This window comes from Anomaloglossus baeobatrachus, chromosome 5 (genome assembly GCF_048569485.1).
Source record: "Anomaloglossus baeobatrachus isolate aAnoBae1 chromosome 5, aAnoBae1.hap1, whole genome shotgun sequence".
Classification (NCBI taxonomy): Eukaryota; Metazoa; Chordata; class Amphibia; order Anura; family Aromobatidae; genus Anomaloglossus; species Anomaloglossus baeobatrachus.
This window is the reverse complement of record NC_134357.1, coordinates 528,998,816-529,017,663: the sequence shown is the minus strand read 5'-3', so window position 1 is coordinate 529,017,663 and position 18,848 is coordinate 528,998,816. Positions and strand designations below refer to the sequence as shown.

Genomic DNA, 18,848 nt, shown 5'->3' with positions numbered 1-18,848 from the left:
CTATTATAGATCCATTCTTCTCTTGGTATCACAGACCATCCCCTCGCCTGGATCTCCTCATACCTTTCCAACTGCACATTTAGTGTCTCCCACTCCCACACTACCTCCTCATCCTCCCTCTCTCTGTTGGTATCCGTCAAGGCCCTGTCCTGGGACCCCTACTCTTCTCAATCTATATCTTTGCCCTGGGACTTCCAGTACCATCTATACACTGATAACTGTCAGATCTACCTCTCTAGCCTAGATATCACCTCTCTGTTGTCCAGAATGTTGGAGTGTCTATCAGCCATATCCTACTTTATCTCTCGCTTCCTAAGGGGTACTTCACACACAGCGAGATCGCTACTGAGATCGCTGCTGAGTCACGTTTTTTGTGACGCAGTAGTGACCTCATTAGCGATCTCGCTGTGTGTGACACTGAGCAGCGATCTGGCCCCTGCTGTGAGATCGCTGCTCGTTACACACAGCCCTGGTTCGTTTTTTTTATTGTTGCTCTCCCGCTGATAAGCACACATCGCTGTGTGTGACAGCGAGAGAGCAACAATCCTGAATGTGCAGGGAGCAGGAGCCGGCATCTGACAGCCTGCGGTAAGCTGTAACCAAGGTAAACATCGGGTAACCAAGGTGGTTACCCGATATTTACCTTCGTTACCAGCCTCCGCAGCTCTCACGCTGCCAGTACCTGCTCCTGCTCCCTGCACACGCTAAGCTAAGCGGTGTGCGCTGGTAACTAAGGTAAACATCGGGTAACCATACCCGATGTTTACCTTAGTTACCAGTGTCCGCAGCTTCCAGACGCCGGCTCCGTGCAAGCGCAGCGTCGCTTGCACGTCGCTGCTGGCTGGGGGCTGGTCACTGGTCGCTGGTGAGATCTGCCTGTTTGACAGCTCACCAGCGACCATGTAGCGATACAGCAGCGATCCTGACCAGGTCAGATCGCTGGTGGGATCGCTGCTGCGTCGCTAAAGTGAGACGGTACCCTAAAGCTCAACATAAACAACTCTGAACTCATCATCTTTCCGCCATCTTGCCTAACTTCCCAACTTGATCCATTTATCACAATAAACAACATCACACTCTCCCCACTACCTGAAATCCACTGCCTCGGAGTAACCATTGACTCTGTCTTGTCTTTCAAACCACACGTCCAAGCTCTCGCCACCTCCTGATGTCTCCCACTCAAAAATATTTCAAGAATTTGCTGTTTCCTCAACCCTCACTCTACTAAAATGCTGGTGCCTGCCCTCCTCATCCCCTGCCTTCACTACTGCAACATCCTCCTCTGTGGCCTTCCTGCTAACTCTCACACCTCGCCAGTCCATTCTTTGCTTAGCTGCCCGACTAATCCACCTCTCTTTTTGCTACTCCTTCGCTTCTCCGTTCTAAAAAGCCCTTCATTGACTCCCAATTTTAAAAAAGCATCCAATTCAAGCTACTAACATTGACTTACAAAGCTGTCCATAACCTGTCTTCCTCATATATCTCTGAACTAATCTGCCGATATCTTCCAACACGTAGTCTCCAGCCCTCCTAAGATCTTCTTTTCTCCTCTACACTGGTATCTCCCTCTCCCAATTGCCTGCAAAACTCATCATGAGTACACCCCATCCTCAGGAATCCAATGTATTATGATTCAGTGACCGAGGAGGATCAAAAGGGGCAAAAACTAGGATACCCGGAGAATTACCAGAGTGGTTGGAACCTCAGCTGACTGCAGACCTGTAACTGACAACACATGGGACGTGCCTACGATGACCTAGTAGCCTCGACGCAGCCGGAGGGCTAATTATTCCTAAAGAGAGATTAACAAGGAAAGCTAATCTGCCTCGGAACAGTCCCCCAAAGATATAGATAGCCCCCAAACATATAAATCCGGGGAGACAAGATGAAACACAGTACACAGGTAGAAAACAGATTCAGCAAAGATGAGGCCCAAACTATGTATATATAGGAAAGGACAGAAAAGAGCACTGTCTGCAGCCGCGCAATACCCTAAAAAACCAACACACCTGATATGAAAAAAGCTGAGGCCACACGGCCTCTCCCCCACTATATCGGTACTCTGGTGTTACTGGAATCAAAGCAAAACACTAATTAATATAGAGGAAGGACTGAAATTATTACCAAGCAAGACAAAACAAAAATACATTGTAAAATATGGAGCAAGATACACAGACATTCCCAGCAGGGAATGATCCAACTCCACCCAGAACTCCACACAAGCAAAACCAAAAGACAAGCCTAAGTACCACAAAAATAAACAACAAGAAAATGGAAACAAACCAGCAAGAGGTACAAAGACAAAACTTATCTGCAAGGAGTTCAGGTGGAAACAGAAGATAGGGCAGGCTCCAGAATGTCCACAGCACCACAGGAGGCAACATTGATCACTGACCCAGACCAAGAGAACACTACTCAGTTATATAGGCTGTGAGGAAAGAGTTAACTAAAATTGTATAGATAAACATCCATGCCGCTTGCAAGACGCACAAACCGATACATCTACGCTCTAGTCGCTGAGAAAAGCCAAGGACAGATAAAATTATGCTCTGCCAAGGACGAATAAAGTTATACTTTGCCAAGGACAGTTATGATTTGCTGAGAAACGAAATTTATGCTATGCTGAGAATCTAAATTTATGCTTTCGTACACGACATAGCTATGCCCCTATTAGCTTGATAAAAACCTGTATGTGCAATAAACTTCGGAGTTCAGAGCGCACACTCTAACCTTATGTGCAGATACCTGTCTCTGTCTGTATCTCATTGAGGTTCAGAGAAGCTGAGGGGGTGACCGGGACCCTCTCCGCATTCGGTCATCACTGGCAACAGTTGTGACTCATTTAGGGGTCAACCTAACATTTTCTGGCGCCCGAACAAGGACCCACGTATATTCCAGGATCCAGTGGACCGTCTTGCCATCCCGAGGACGAGGGGACCAGACGTGGGGACCAAAAACACCTGGCCAAGTAAGAGTTGAAACTTTTCTGCTCTTTTGCTCCCCATATCTGTCCTCCTCTTTCCTCACCGCTACAAGCGGTACACTGAGTAAACACTGGGTAATTGGTGGGTCACTACTGAACTCTGAAAGAAAGAACTCTTGCCAGTAGATGCTTTTCTGTGCTTTTGTCCTTGTCGTCTGTCGTAGATCAGAGAAGTTGGTAACATCTGGTTCCTCCAGGCTAAAACTGTGCGCCCAGGGCCAGGCCGGACACATTTGGGTTCCGGAGCGAGTGCAGCTAAAACCACCTCGGGACGAACCAGATAACCAACTTCATAGGCCCTCACGTGAGTGAGTGTTGCTAAGGGAATAGTGTTTGTTTTGTCAAATGGAAGTGATATTCACCGCCCTAGTGTTAAGTGAGATAGCTTTGTTTGCCGTTTTTATCGGATATAGAATATATCTCCACCACAAGAAGGGTATCCCAGGACCATTCTCCATACTCAGCCCCCTCTAAACAAAGTTAGGACCCCACCTTAAGCAGGAATACAGAGAAAGGAGTCAGCCTCCGCGTACTTCCAAGACAGGTGATTAGAGTCCAAGGGACGTTTAAGGGTCTAAAAGCTGAGGAAATAGACGGAGAATGGGTCAAGGAACATCAAAGGACAAAGTTGGATACACCCTGCCGCATCTCATTACGTGCTACCATGGAAAAAGTATAGCTAGTCAGTCCAAGGAAGTTTTTAAAACATTTGGATTGAAGGGAAAGAACCAACTGGACCCCAACAAATGGGACAAGATAAAAACTACCAGAGCAGGAGTAATAGCAGAAAAATCATGGACCGGAGTGGTCAGAATTCTTTCCGACATGGCAAAAACAGCCCACGATCAAGGTTGGATATACCATGAAGAATCAGAAACCTGGGAAGAAACTGAACAAAAGGCTAATAAGGATCTTGAGCCTCCCCCGTACCCGTCGACTGCTCATATAATGACCCCACAAGCAGCAGGACGCCAGTGATTGCCCTGCACCAATTGTGGCCAAAAAACCCGGACTGGAGGGAAACATGCCTGGCCTGTGGAACCCCACATTATAAACAAGCCACAGCACCAGCGCCTCTTTATTCGGTAGTAGAAAGAAGAGCCTTCGTCACTCCACCAATAAATCCACAGGAACCAAATGCAGCTAGAGATCCTGTTGTCCGTCCATATGAGGTATATGTGCCTTGGACACCTGCTGAACAGATGGCGTTTCTACAAAACGCACCAGACCCAGCTTGCAATCCAGTTAGCTTTTCACGGTATCTAAACCAAATACGGACATCATACAGAAGTACTTGGTTAGAAATGGAAGGATTGTGCAGAACGAAAATGTCCCCCGTCCAATACTCAAGACTTACAACTTATTTGGCAGCTCATGTGCCACATGATACAAGAACTGTAGACTCGGGAGAAGACTTTATGACATTCCTTCTATTGTTTTGTGGTCAAGAACAAAACAACAAAGGAACTATGGGACCTGTGCATCAAGGGAATATGGAGGACGTACATACTTTTTATCATAGACTAATGTAATCTTTTGGGGATGAAGGACTGGATCTCCAAGAGGCGGCCGTACACCGCCTCATGGTAAGGTCCTTCATGAATGGAATACACGCACCTCTGGCAGATAGATTGAAAGCGTGCTGTCCCGAATGGAGAAACATGGATGACATAGATCTTCTAGTCAATAAAGCAAGTGGTTTAGAAACCGACGCAAAGGATAAAAGGACCAAGAAAGTTGTCATAGCGGCAGTAGACGGTCAGCCAGAAGTCACAAAAAGGAATGGACTGACCTGCTACTATTGTGGGATAAGAGGACACGTGATGAGACTGCAGAAAGAAAAAGAGGGATACTGAAAATCAATCCGAGAGTCAGGAAGAAAAGACTGCCTGACTTGGTGCAGCACGGGATAGGGATGCCAGAGGTCCGTTTATACACCTCCCCCTTCAAATTGGTAACAAGGAAATAAGGGCTCTGGTGGACTCGGGAGCCTCTTGCTCTGTACTCCCTAGAGACCTGTTGCCCGAAGAGTCCATCTCTGGAGAATCCACCATAGTCTCCGGTTTTGATAAACAAGCTCAGATAATCCCAATAACACACCCTCTAAAAGTGAAACTGGGACCACACATATTCGTATCTAAATTTTTAGTGTCCCCACGACAGTCTACAGCCCTAATGGGAGCAGATGTACTGTCAAGATTACAAGCTCAGATTGTCTTTAACGAAGATGGTTCCGCTGTCCTGCGAATTCCAGAAGATATTCCAGAAGAAGTCCTATGCACCATTCAGATGCTCGAAGATTGACTAGAAATTGATGCCACACAGGATGCAAACATGAACCCAGTACTTCTTCAAGTTCCCGCAAAACTCTGGTCCACATCAAAAACTGACCTCGGCACACTACCCGTGCCCCCCCCGTGAAAGTATCAGTCAAGCCTGGAATTACAACACCACAGTTAAGACAATATCCTCTTAACGCTCAACAGGAGGCTGCCCTGGATCACCAAATAAAAGAACTATTGAAATCAGGAGCTCTCAGAACTACTAAGTCTCCATACAATACTCCGCTATTCCCTGTTAAGAAGAAACAGGTGAAGAAAGGTCACCCAGTTGCGTACCGCATGGTACACGATTTAAGAGCAGTAAACTCAATATTGGAGCCCCTCACTCCAGTTGTTCCCAACCCACATACTCTACTCACACAGGTGCCGGCTACTTCTACCCATTACACGGTCATAGATCTTGCCATTGGATACAGCATGTCAAGACCTCTTTGCATTCACGCATAAACAAAACCAATACACGTGGACAAGGCTGCCACAAGGGATGCAGCATTCCCCTACTCTATATACTCAGGCTATGAGTAGTGTCCTTCAAGGCTGGCAGCCCCCTGAGCACTGTGTTCTTCTCCAGTACGTGGATGACCTTCTACTTTGCTGTCCAAGCTAAGAAGAATGTAAAAAGGCTTCAATAAGTCTTCTAACCTTCCTGGCAGAATCAGGATACAAAGCGAGTAAGGACAAGTTACAATTCTGCAAGACAAGGGTCACTTTCCTGGGTCATTGTCTCTCTGTAGAACAAAAACATCTCAGCCCAGACAGACAAGAAGTGATCAGGAAAGCAAGCATCCCTGGGAACCTCAAACAACTCAGAGGATTTTTAGGACTAATATCATTCTGCAGACAATGGATTCCCAATGCGTCATTACTCATGCAACCATTATATGATTGCACCAAGAATGTTCCATTCTTCCTTACAGAAGAAGCTCGACAAAGCTTCCGACAGCTCAAGGAACTAGTGATTGATGCTCCTGCTTTGGCACTACCAAATTACGATCTCAACTTTTACCTGTTCGTAGCAGAACTTCAAGGATTTACCGTAGGAGTACTAACCCAGAAGACAGAAAAACATCATACAATCGGGTACTACTCCTCTCAATTCGACACAGTCACCAGAGCAGCACCAACCTGTGTCCGTTTCAAACATACTGCAGAAAGCATCCGAAATCTCACTCGATTTTCCGACCACCATCCTTACCAGCCATGATATCTATGCTGTTCTCAACCAAGTGCAGCTGAAACACCTCTCCATGGCAAGACAAGTCAGACTTCAATGTGCAATGTTACTACCCCCAAACGTCTCATTCGCTCGAGTTACCAGTCTAAACCTTGCTGATCTTCACCAGTTTAGAAGGGGAGACAGAGGAAGAGAGTGACAAACATAACAGCGCACCATTTGACCATGATTGTCAAGAACTCATTCAACATGAGGCGAAGTCCCTGCACAATATTCAAACAACACCACTTGCAAATCCAGACTTCAAACTTTTTGTGGATGGTAGTAGATATGCCGACGAAACAGGCAAATTTCACACCGGATTTGCGGTAGTAACCCTACATGAAGTCATAACCAGGCAGCCACTACCTCCGCACATATCTCCCCAAGAAGCAGAACGTCTCGCCCTCATCTGGGCAATTGAGTTTTTGGAAGAATGAACAGCGAACATCTACACGGACTCAGCCTATGAACACGGCATTGTGTAAGATTTTGGCACCATCTGGCAAACTAGAGGATTCCTCTCAGCGGCAGGAAATTCCATCAGGCATGGAGCCTCAGTAAAAAAAACTAATGGAAGTAGCCTTGAAACCAAAGCAGTTGGCAATCATAATGATTGCTGCCCACACCAAGGACCAAACACCTGAGGCTAGGGGAAATCATTTGGCCGACCAAGCAGCAAAACAAGCAGCCTTACTCCCTTTGAATGAGACGGAAACAGTGTCAACGACGGAGGAAAAAATGCAGAACCTCTCTGTAAGAAAAGGCCGGATGGCGGGCCAAGGGGGCACAAAAAGTGGACGGGATTTGGCGCCTAAACAGACTTTCTGTCCTGCCACGCAGTTGGTTCCCTGCCATTTTCCAAATACTCCACTACCCTACGCACGGTAGCACAAATTCAATCATGAACCAGATGCAACCTCGTTGGGTAGCCCCCGGGTTCAGACAATGCGCCTCCCAGAGAATAAATGCTTGTCAGATCTGTCAACAGCATAATCCAGGCCAACTAACAAAAATCCTGCAAAGACACATGCCAAAGACGTTTGCCCCATTCCAAAGAGTACAAATAGACTATATCCAACTGCCAAGACATGGCATCTATGAATTTGTACTTGTCTGTGTAGACCTCTTCTCAGGATGGCCAGAGGCCTACCCTGTCAGCTCAGCCACGGCCAAAGTCACAGCAAAGAAATTCACCTGTGAGCTGGTACCCCGGTTTGGACTCCCCGAAGTCATAGAGTCAGACCGAGGTACCCATTTTACTGGACAAATTTTCCAGAATACCTGTTCCCTGTTAGGCATTCAGTCAGCCTTACATACACCTTACCACCCACAGTCATCAGGAAAGGTGGAAAGGTTAAACGGAACTCTAAAGCTCAAACTAGCTAAGGCAGTGGAGGAGACTGGTAGACCTTGGAAAGAATGTCTCCCCATAGCTCTTTACTCTATAAGGACCACCCCGCAGGGAAAGCACAGGCTCTTACCATTCGAAATACTTTTTGGAAGGGCACCCAGATTAGGATGCTACTTCCCGCAGGAATTACAACTGCAATGTGATAGCCTAACGTCTTATGTTATCTCCCTGCAGCAGAAACTAACTGAAACCCACCAAAGGATCTATTCTTCTCTACCCGATCCCGATGCCGTTCCAGGAACCCACTCCCTAAAACCTGGTTACCGGGTCTGCCTGAAGAGGCACGTGAGAAAGACCCTCGAGCCATGATTCGAAGGACCTTTGATTGTCCAGCTGACCACACCAACCTCCGTCAAACTAGAGGGGAGATCGAAATGGGTCCATGCTAGTCACTGCAAGAAGGCCTAATACTGCTGATAAGTATTTCTATGTGTACTTCCTTTTTAGGGCCTTTGACACCAAGGCAGAATTCATTTGAGACCCACTATGAAGTGTTAGCAGAAAGACTTGAGATCACAGACTGTGGATATGTACACACGCACCTGTGACAGCCTCTTCTATGCCTTACTTGGCCATACCAGTACCAATAAAGAGGTGTTCCAATGGGGAGACTGTTTCAATAGACTATCAGTCAATGACACAAAGTATCAAAAATTGTGGAACACTAGTGTACCCATACCAATAGTAGGATGTGTAGATTTCCCCTGGTGGCAAGGCAACCTTACTACTGGGCTTCCCGGAACCCAACAATATTTAGCCTTAAAAGGAAACAGCTGGGTACCTCGTAATTTCACAAAAACACCTATTGTAGGTAACATCCCGAAGGAAGGAATTAAAATAATTTTTGGGCGAACCTCTGACAGTACAGATGCATTTAAACCTTTCTTGTTAGAGAGACATCTGCATGACCACAGGTGGGCATACAATTCATTGTTTCCAGAAGGCACAATTGACACTTGTTATTCCAAACCCGGAAATTTATGGTGCAATGATTCTGACCCATATGTGCCTGGCCGAGAAACCTGTGGTGAACAGTCGGCAGGGTATTGTAGTCCCCTAGGCCAACTTCCCGGATGGTGTATGCTGAGAAACATATCAGCCTTTATAGATATAGTACATAGACTTATACAACAACATTCTGCCATCTCGGACCTCCCGCCACAAACCTACTGGATTTGTGGCTACAACGCCTACAAATGGCTACCAGTGGGAGTAAATGGCACTTGCACCCTAGCCCGTTTGACACCTGCCACCTTCATTATCAATACCACTGATATACCGGCAGGAAAAATGCCTCTCCACCTACTGGTAAAGAGAGCGGCAGATAACAAAGACAGGCCTACTGGCCGACCCCATGTGGTTCAAATGAGCCACGCTAACAAATTTTTCAGTACCCTTTTCCTCTACCCTATGATAATGCAGATGTATGATAAGCTGGTGGAAAGCACCGATTATCTTGACGATCAAATTTTCGAGGTTCTCCAAGCAGTCAAGCAGTAAATAGTACCATTGCCATACAGAGACAATTAATCATTGTAACCAACCAACATACTTTGGTACTGGATTACCTCACAGCGGCCCAAGGGGGGATGTGCCAAATAATAGGTCCCAGCTGCTGTCACTACATAGACCCAAAAGGAACCTTAAAAGCGCAAGCCAGCCTAACTGAGATACAAAAGTTAAGAAAAAAACATGATGAGGAGGTACTCAGGAGCTCGGATGCATGGTGGAGCAATACATTTTCAATGTTCAACCCCGCAAACTGGTTTAAAGGAATAGGAGGATGGTTAATCGGGATACTGCAATCAGTATTCCAAGTGTTACTCTGCCTATTAGTGGCCTATGTAGTGTTTAAATTGCTAATGGCTTTGTTTTCCTGCTGCGTGAAGAAATGCGAAGATAGTAATTATTCAGCACCAATATGAAATTTCTAACATATACCCTTTTTTCTGCTCTTTCCCTTAGAATCACCTTGGCGTATTATGATGTGACTCTATCGGGAGGTATGCAGGCTCAGCACCCGGAGGATGGATGTGGATTTGAAGACTTCACACCCCCAGGCAACCCGCGGCTTGGACAGTATCCGGTGACCAGCCTGCTATTCCAGCTTCTCGATAGGATCCAGTCTCATCACGCACGCCAAAGGGGGGATTGTGAGGAAAGAGTAGATAAACATCCACGCCGCTTGCAAGAAGCACAAACTGATCCATCTACGCTCTAGTCGCTGAGAAAAGCCAAGGACAGATAAAATTATGCTCTGCCAAGGATGAATAAAGTTATACTTTGCCAAAGACAATTATGATTTGCTGAGAAACGAAATTTATGCTTTTGTACACAACATAGCTGCGCCCCTATTAGCTTGATAAAAACCTGTATGTGCAATAAACTTCGGAGTTCAGAGCGCACACTCTAACCTTATGTGCAGATACCTGTCTCTGTCTGTATCTTATTGAGGTTCAGAGAAGCTGAGGGGGTGACCGGGACCCTCTCCGCATTCGGTCATCACTGGCAACAGTTGTGACTCATTTAGGGGTCAACCTAACAAGGCCCAGTCTGAGCAGCCTGATTTCCAATCGTCAGCTGTCTGGCTTCTGTTACGCAGAACAACTCTACCAGCACTGGCCACAAGAGGGAGCCCCAAACCGGAACCCAATCCGAATGTGTTCACAAGACCTGTGCCCTAACATGTCCGATTATCCACCACATTCAAAACTTTCAGATGGAACTTGAAAACCCATTTCTTAGAAAAACTTACAGCCTGCAATGACACCGCTGCAGCCTTACCACCACCAGAGCTGCTGCAAACCCCCTAACCTAGTGTCTCCTTCCCCATTACCGTGTAGAATGTAAGCCCGCAAGGGCAGGACCCTCTCACATCTGTCACTATCAGTTTCTTCATTTAAATTTATATTTTGTGTTTAGTATGTAACCCATTATATACAAGCACCATAGAATGAATGGTGCTCTAAAGATAATAATATAACATACACATACAACTACCCTCCTTTTTTAGATCTGCCACACCACATGCCAGGTCCAGTGTTGAGGAGGGTTCAGATATAATGATGAGAAAAGAGACACATCAGAGACAGGATTGCAGGCAGCTTCTTTTCCTGTATGCACACTGCTGTAATCCGGGTCCTTCACTCCATCTCAACTGCTGGCCAGACACTAGCAAAAACAGAAGTAGCAGGACTATGGAGGATGTACAGCATTATACACTCTCTGTAAGTAATGCTGTACATCCTCTGTCCACTTCATGCATGAGCTGCAGAAGCATGGGGCCTCCTTTGTGGATGGGGGCCTTAGGCAATACCTCCGGCCCTTCACCAAACTACAGTATGTAATGTAGTGCAGTCTATGGGGGAAGTTCATAAGTTATACGTTGACTTGTACAAACGGAGTGTGTGAGCATCCTCTTGGCAGATGAAGTTCAAAGTAAAGTTATGAACATGGACACTAATAATATATAGTTATCATACGTTATAGGTGGAGAAAAACTAGGAGAGTCACTTGTAAAGAAGGATCTTCATGTGCTTGTAGATCAACAACAAAATAACAGCATGCAATGTCAATCAGTGGCTTATAAAAAGCGAGCAAGATAGAGGGGTCAAATCTAGCACATATTAACCTCATACCGAAAGACGGTAAAAATCCGGAAAACCCAGCATCATATAGGCCAATTTCCCTCATCAACCAAGATATAAAAATAATTTCCAAAGTTATGGCGAATAGACTAGCAGAAGTCCTGCCAGCAATAATAGCTCCGGCGCAAGTTGGTTTCATTAAAGGGAGAAGCGCAGTTACAAATATCAGGCGGACGCTGTTGGCGATCGACGCCGTAGGCAAGGATGTGGAGGAGAGAGGGAAGCCGGCGCTGGTGACTCTGGATGCGGAGAAGGCATTCAACAATGTGCAGTGGGGCTGGTTGGAAAAAGTATTGGACAAGGTGGGCTTGGAAGGTCAGTTCAGAGCCTATATAAGAGAGATTTACAGCAACCCGCTGGCGAGAGTGCAAATACCGGGCCACTTGTCGAGCGTTTTCTCGTTGCAAAAGGGGACACGCCAAGGGTGCCTATTATCTCCTCTACTCTTTGACTTGGCGTTGGAATCATTGGCACGGTTACTAGAACAACATGGACCATACAAAGGAATTAAGATAGGGAGCAAAACTCTAAAAGCTGCATACTTTGCAGATGACATTATACTTTTTATGGCCGATGTGGAGAGAGACTTGCCGAGGGTACTAGACTTGTTGGATGAGTTTGGTACTTTTTCTGGGTTTGTGTTAAATAAAGCGAAGTGCGGGGTACTTTATCTTAGGGAAAGAGATGAACAGAAAAACAGAGGTGAAAAAGTGTGCGATATCCCCTTAGCCAAAAAAAGCATAAAATACTTGGGTATAAAAATGGGGCGGAAAATAGATTGGGTGTATAATTTGAATTTCCCCCCCGGGAATAACTAAAATAATCACAGAGCTGGAGAGATGGCAGAACCTACCTCTTAGCCTCCTGGGGAGAATACACCTATTGAAGATGATGAGTATCTCAAAACTACTATATCCCTTACAAACCATCCCAACGTTGCTAAAGCATAACGACATATGGAAAATAGAAGTAGCAATTAGAAAATTCATATGGAAAGGTCGTCGCCCCCAAATAAAACTGCAAACCCTTATGATGGCCAAGGAGGAGGGAGGCACAAATTTACCAAATATACGGGGGTACAATCTAGTTTGTATGGCCAGACATATAGTGGATTGGTTGAAAGATACTTCTTGGCATTCGGATGTGGAATTGGAAAAAGCGTATGCTCACCCATGGAACATAGTAGCACTCTTACATACACCACAGGGCCTCCTTCCCACTAAAATCAAGCAAACAGTGATCTTCCAAGATACAATTGCAGCGTGGAAAGAAATACGGAGGATGTTAAAACTATCATGGCGAATTTCCAAGCATTTGCCATTATGGGGGAACCCCACCTTCACGGCTTTGAGGGAAAACAGCTTGTTACAGGAGTGGAGGGAAAAAGGGATACAAAAGGTAGCACATTTGCTTCATAAGGAAGAAAACAGATGGATGAGGCAAAAGGAGATAGTAGATAAATTTGGGCTGAGGGCACACCAGGCGTTACAATACGGGCAAATAAAGGGTTTGGTAATGTCCCTACTGGTGCGGGTCGAGGAAGAAACGCGTGTCATGGACGACTTTCTTTTTCCCATGGGAGAAAAAACAACAACCATAACAGCATTATATAGATGGTTCAAAGGGATTTTTATCCAGAAAGAGCCAGATCAAATTTTTAAAAGTTGGGTGCAGCAATTGGGAGGGACAGGTATGGAGATAGGACAACAAATTTTAGATGGATGGAGAATCTTGAGGAAAAGTGTACTGAGCGGTGTGGAGGGATACGCAGTTCCGAATTATGCACAGGGCAATCATAACATTCAACATCCCGGCGTCAGCTGCAATGAGGGAACGTATAATACATTGCCCAAAATGTAAGCTCAGAGATGCAGATCTTTTCCATGGTCTTTGGGACTGCCCAACAGTAAGAGCTTTATGGGAAAACATAAGAAATATGGCGGAGAGGTTGTGGAAGAAAAACATACCTCTGAGTCCACTGAGATACCTATTCCACTGTGAGTCAGGCGAGGGTGAGAAATCTATGGAGGGAGGGGGAGCTAGTCCGATTTTGTTTCACTCTATATGCCTAATGGTTTAACGATTAATCCTAAAGCACTGGCTAGATGACCAGCTACCTGAATTTGGCGAGATTATCGGGTAGCTTTAGGCTATGTTCGCACGTTGCGTTTTTTTCCGCGTTTCTGCAGCGTTTTTAGCAGCAGCGTTTTTGCGCTAAAACGCATGCGTTTTTGATTGCCAGCAAAGTCTATGGGAAAAGCAGAAATCCTGTCTGCACTTTGCTTTTTTTTCTGCAGCGTTTAATTTGCATATTTGTGGTCAAAAACCATGCTGAAAAAGAAGCAGCATGTCAGTTGTTTTTGCCATTTCTGCAGCGTTTCCTTAACATTGGAGTCAATGAGAAATGGCAAAACGCAATCAAAATCACAATTCCTGCGTTTTTCATGCTTTTTACCTGCTTTTCCACTGCGTTTTTGGCTCCAAAAACGCATGCTTTTCTGGACAAAAATTAATGGGTTCTAATGTTCCTTTACACACACACAATAACCGAAAATTTAAATGTTAAAAAATTATAAACTTCACCTATTTTTCTGATAAAATGTGCATAACCACTATTTTTTCATTAAAATTGATAATTTCCCATATAGTTTTATTAATAGTTAATTTTATACTTTTTTTCTCTTTTTTCATTCTTTTTGACTATTTCAACTTTATTTCTCAGTGTCTTGATCTACAAAACGCATCTGCAGAAACGCAGGTGAAAACGCAGGTAAAAAGCGCTAAAAACGCACTAAAAACGCGGTAAAAACGCATGCGTTTTTAGCGCTAAAAAATGGTCAAAAGCCATTTGGTCAAAAACCAAGGGAAGGAAAACGTGCAGAATAAACTGCAGGTACTCCGACGCAACGTGCACACATAGCCTAAAGCCTTACTCAATCTAGACTGGCGGGAGGCAGAACGAAGTAAGGAGCAAGGAATTAAAACATTTATAACAAAATGGAGGGCATTTTTGCTGCGTTATCACACTGAAACAGAAATAACTAACTACATGACACCATTTAGATCAACGACATGGTATTTACTGCAGGACATAAATGGCTCGTTGGGAAAGTTGAAAGTACCCATAGATAATTAGAAGGAAGAAGAACCTATGCTGTTAGACATGAAGAATGGGAGTTGGTATTTCCGGGGTGGAGTGGACCACCTCTATAAAGTCAGAAAAGAAGCTGGCTGCGTGAGTTGGGGGCAGGGCTAGGGAAGTTCAAGGTTCTTGATTTATAGTTTAAAGAGAGATAACACAAAAGAACACAATGTTATTATGACCCAATTGTGATTAATGTCTATCTCATGTTTATGTTATGATATGTAAAAAAAAATAAAAATTATTGATTAAAAAAAAAAGCGAGCAAGATATTGTCCTGTATTAAAAGAGGTATAGACTCACAGGACTCATCTGAAATATACAGCTCAGTTCTGGGCACCAGTTCCTAGAAAAGATGCCCTGGAGCTAGAAAAGGTACAAAGAAGATCCACAAGTGTGAGAAGATACACGAAGGATATTAATTATATAGACTTTTAGTCTTGAGAACAGACATCTAAGAAGGAACATGATTAACTTGTAAAAAGTTCAATCTCCAGAAGAGACAAGGCTTCTTTATCATGAGGACTATTTATCTGTGGAGCTGTCTACCTTAAGGGGTACTTTGCACACTACGACATCGCAAGCCGATGGTAGCGATGCCGAGCGCGATAGTCCCTGCCCCCGTCGCAGCTGCGATATCTTGTGATAGCTGCCGTAGTGAACATTATCGCTACGGAAGCTTCACATGCACTTGCCTGCCCTGCGACGTCGCTCTGGCCGGCAAACCGCCTCCTTCCTAAGGGGGCGGGTCGTGCAGCGTCACGGTGATGTCACACGGCAGGCGGCCAATAGAAGCAGAGGGGCGGAGATAAGCAGGACGTAAACATCCCGCCCACCTCTGTCCTTCCGCATAGCCGGCGTGAGCCGCGGGACGCAGGTAAGGAGATGTTCCTCGCTCCTGCGGCTTCTCACACAGCGATGTGTGCTGCCGCAGGAACGAGGAACAACATCGTACCTGTCGCGACATTATGGAAATGACCGACACTACAGCGATGATATGATTTCGACGCTTTTGCGCTCGTTAATCGTATCAAAAACGATTTACTCACTCCGATGTCGACAGCGACGCCGGATGTGCATCACTTTCGATTTGACCCCACCGACATCGCAGCTGCGATATCGTAGTGTGCAAAGTACCCCTAATAGTTGGTCGCATAGCAAATCATTGAGGGTTTTAAGAAAACAAAAAAAAAAAGTGCTTACATGTTTTTTTTAGAAAAATATAATAATTATACACCTATGTAAAGTTCTTTTCTGAATGTTTAGTGGAGTACAACAGCTGTATACCACTCAGCAGGACCGCAGTGATTATAAATTAATCACCTATTTTATAATTAGTTGATAAATATTGTTTAGGAGATAACCTATATTATTACCTCTTCATTTCAAGAACTTAAAGGGAGTCGTTCAATGTAAAGTGACTGTTCAAACCAAGCACAATACCTTATAGATGACACAGCCCTGATAAAAATGTTACTTCTAACAACCAATAGACATAAGACTAATGTTGACTAAACTCTTCAATATCAGCCAACTTTCTAATAAGTATGGAGGCCTCTCGAATCTCCCCCAAAAGATGATGGCAGGTATAAGGATTTGGCATGTCCAATTTCGGTCTGCTAATGATTTTGCTCTCTGACAGATAAGCCACTGCCAAAGAAATCTGGCATCGCCTCTCTTAGGGGTACTTTGCACGCTGCGACATCGCAAGCCAATGCTGCGATGCCGAGCGCGATAGTTCCCGTCGTGATATCATTGTGATAGCTGCTGTAGCGAATATTATCGCTACGGCAGCTTCACATGGACTCACCTGCCATGCGACGTCGCTCTGGCCGGCGAACCGCCTCCTTATTAAGGGGGCGGGTCGTGCGGCGTCACTGCGACGTCACACAGCAGGCGGCCAATAGGAGCGGAGGGGCGGAGATGAGCGGGATGTAAACATCCCGCCCACCTCCTTCTTTCCGCATAGCCAACGGGAGCCGCGGTGACGCAGGTAGGAGATTTTCCTCGCTTCTGCGACTTCACACACAGCGATGTGTGCTGCCGCAGGAGCGAGGAACAACATCGGACCATCACGTCAGTGTAATTATGGAATTCGCCGATGCTACACCAATGATATGATTACAACGATTTTGCGCTCGTTAATCGTATCATCTAGGATTTACACACTACGATGTCGAGAGTGACGCAGGAAGTGCGTCACTTTCGACTTGACCCCACCGACATCGCACCTGCGATGTCGTAGTGTGCAAAGCCCGCCTTACAGAGAACACTGGAGCGCTCGGCTGAGTCAAATGTTGCTATGTATGGTGATGTCAAGTAAAATAGCTGTCAGGCGAAGTCATTTCCCATATACATCCAGGAGTATACATATAGGTGTACACAATTACAGACATATGGAGAAGTCTCATTCATGATCAGCTCTAATCCTGCCATCTCCATCGCTCTCATTACACAAGTATAAAACATATAATACTGGAGGATAAAACAAGACTGAGCACAAGACCTTCACAGCCGTCTACACATCATAGGAGATTATATGGCACCTTCTCTCCATCTACCTGATGATCCTGAGGAACATTGGGATTTTCTTGGTTACAGACCTGTGGAAGAAGAGGACGGGGACATCTCTCTGGTGTTGTCCTCTTACTGGATAGAACTGGAGGAAACACATACAGGGACTGAATTCATTCTTTACATACAGATAATTATAGGTCGTTTGTATTTAGTCCTGTCTATTACCTGGTGATGTGAGGGGCTGGGGATCCTCCATCATGACGTCCTTGTACAGATTTTTGTGTCCTTCTAAATACTCCCACTCATCCATGGAGAAATAGACGGTGACATCCTCACACCTTATAGAAACCTGACAAATACAATGATACCATCACCCCCGATCCCTTCATAGCGTTACTGTATAATGAAAAAACCCTATAGCGATTAGCGGGGGGTTGCCATGGTCGCACAGGCATGTGAAGTTCAGTTTAGGAGCAAGTTGGGAAAGAAATGGTTAATTTATTAGATGATTGTCAGGTGAGGTGACGTAACGCGGACAGCTGAGAGAACTGGTTTGAACCAGCTGTTGCGCGCCTTTTTTCCTGGGGTGTGATTGGTAGTTCAAAAATTTGTGCGGGAAATAACAGTATATATATGAGTGACAGACTGGTCAGCTGGCAGTCCAGCTCATGAAGATTGATGAGACCCCCGCCTGCCCACCCTTTGTATAGTGTTTTTTGTTTTTCTTTCGTGATGTTTTATTAGAGGGAAAAATCACTCAGGTCTTCTGGGTGGATTTGCTTGTTAATTGTGTATTTGGTTGCATAATGGTGTAACATTATGCATTTACGTTTTAAAAAATATGTTTATATGTTGTTGGTATATTTGATGATTAATGGATTTTATTGGTTACTCTTAATAAACCATCATGGCCATTTTTCATCCATACACTGTCTGTGTCTCTTTCTTTATTAATTTATTTATTTAATTATTTAATGTAAATGGTTATTTAATTATGCCTTGTGCTACCATGTCCCACCATTCCCAGCAGTGTCACCTCTCCAGTCAGCAGCTCAATCATCTTGTAGGTGAGTTCTAGGATCTTCTGGTCATTGATGTCCTCATGTATCAGGGGGTGAGGTGGAGGCCCCGTGATTGGGCTCAGGGGTCTTCTCCATCTCTCAGACACAGGGTCCTGACAGCGCTCACTAGAGGTCTTCTTCACTACTGTGTAATCCTGGTTATGGAGAGACACATTAATACATCTCACTACAGACATTTCCAGAGTCCTCACCTCTCCAGTTCTGTCCATCTGTTATTCCCATAGATAAGAATGATGTAATGTGACGCCATCAGAATCTCTCACCTCTCCAGTAAGCCGGAAGAGGATCTCTAGGGTGAGGTGTAATATCCTCTCCGCCATCTTGTCCCCGTCTCTATCCATCCTGGATGGGTCAATCAGGAGAATTCTCTTATATAGAAGATCTCCACTGAGAGGATCTGATATTATAGGGACCTCAATGGGGAGAAAATGAGACAATGTAACATCATAAAAGGTTCCATGTAATAATACAGTTCAGCATATAATATGTTGAAGATATAAGGAGATAT

At 45.0% G+C, this 18,848-nt stretch overlaps 2 protein-coding genes across 2 annotated transcripts in view; one reads left to right on the top strand and one right to left on the bottom strand.

Annotated features, from left to right (window-relative positions):
• The window catches only part of LOC142312117 (uncharacterized), a 52,300-nt gene extending 33,894 nt beyond the window's left edge, over window positions 1–18,406 (bottom strand). The window contains exons 1-3 of the mRNA XM_075351002.1: window positions 18,295–18,406; window positions 17,484–17,607; window positions 17,303–17,400 (exon numbers count right to left, since the gene is read on the bottom strand). Of these exons, the coding sequence (XP_075207117.1) occupies window positions 17,303–17,400; window positions 17,484–17,607; window positions 18,295–18,318 (246 nt within the window). The 5' untranslated portion in view covers window positions 18,319–18,406. The remainder of the gene's footprint in view (window positions 1–17,302; window positions 17,401–17,483; window positions 17,608–18,294) is intronic.
• Window positions 7,007–9,877, top strand: LOC142310553 (uncharacterized). The gene is given in 4 exon segments (XM_075348073.1): window positions 7,007–7,098; window positions 8,472–8,536; window positions 8,539–9,440; window positions 9,443–9,877. Coding segments are annotated over 4 exon segments (1,494 nt in total).
• Window positions 18,407–18,848: the final 442 nt, after the last annotated feature.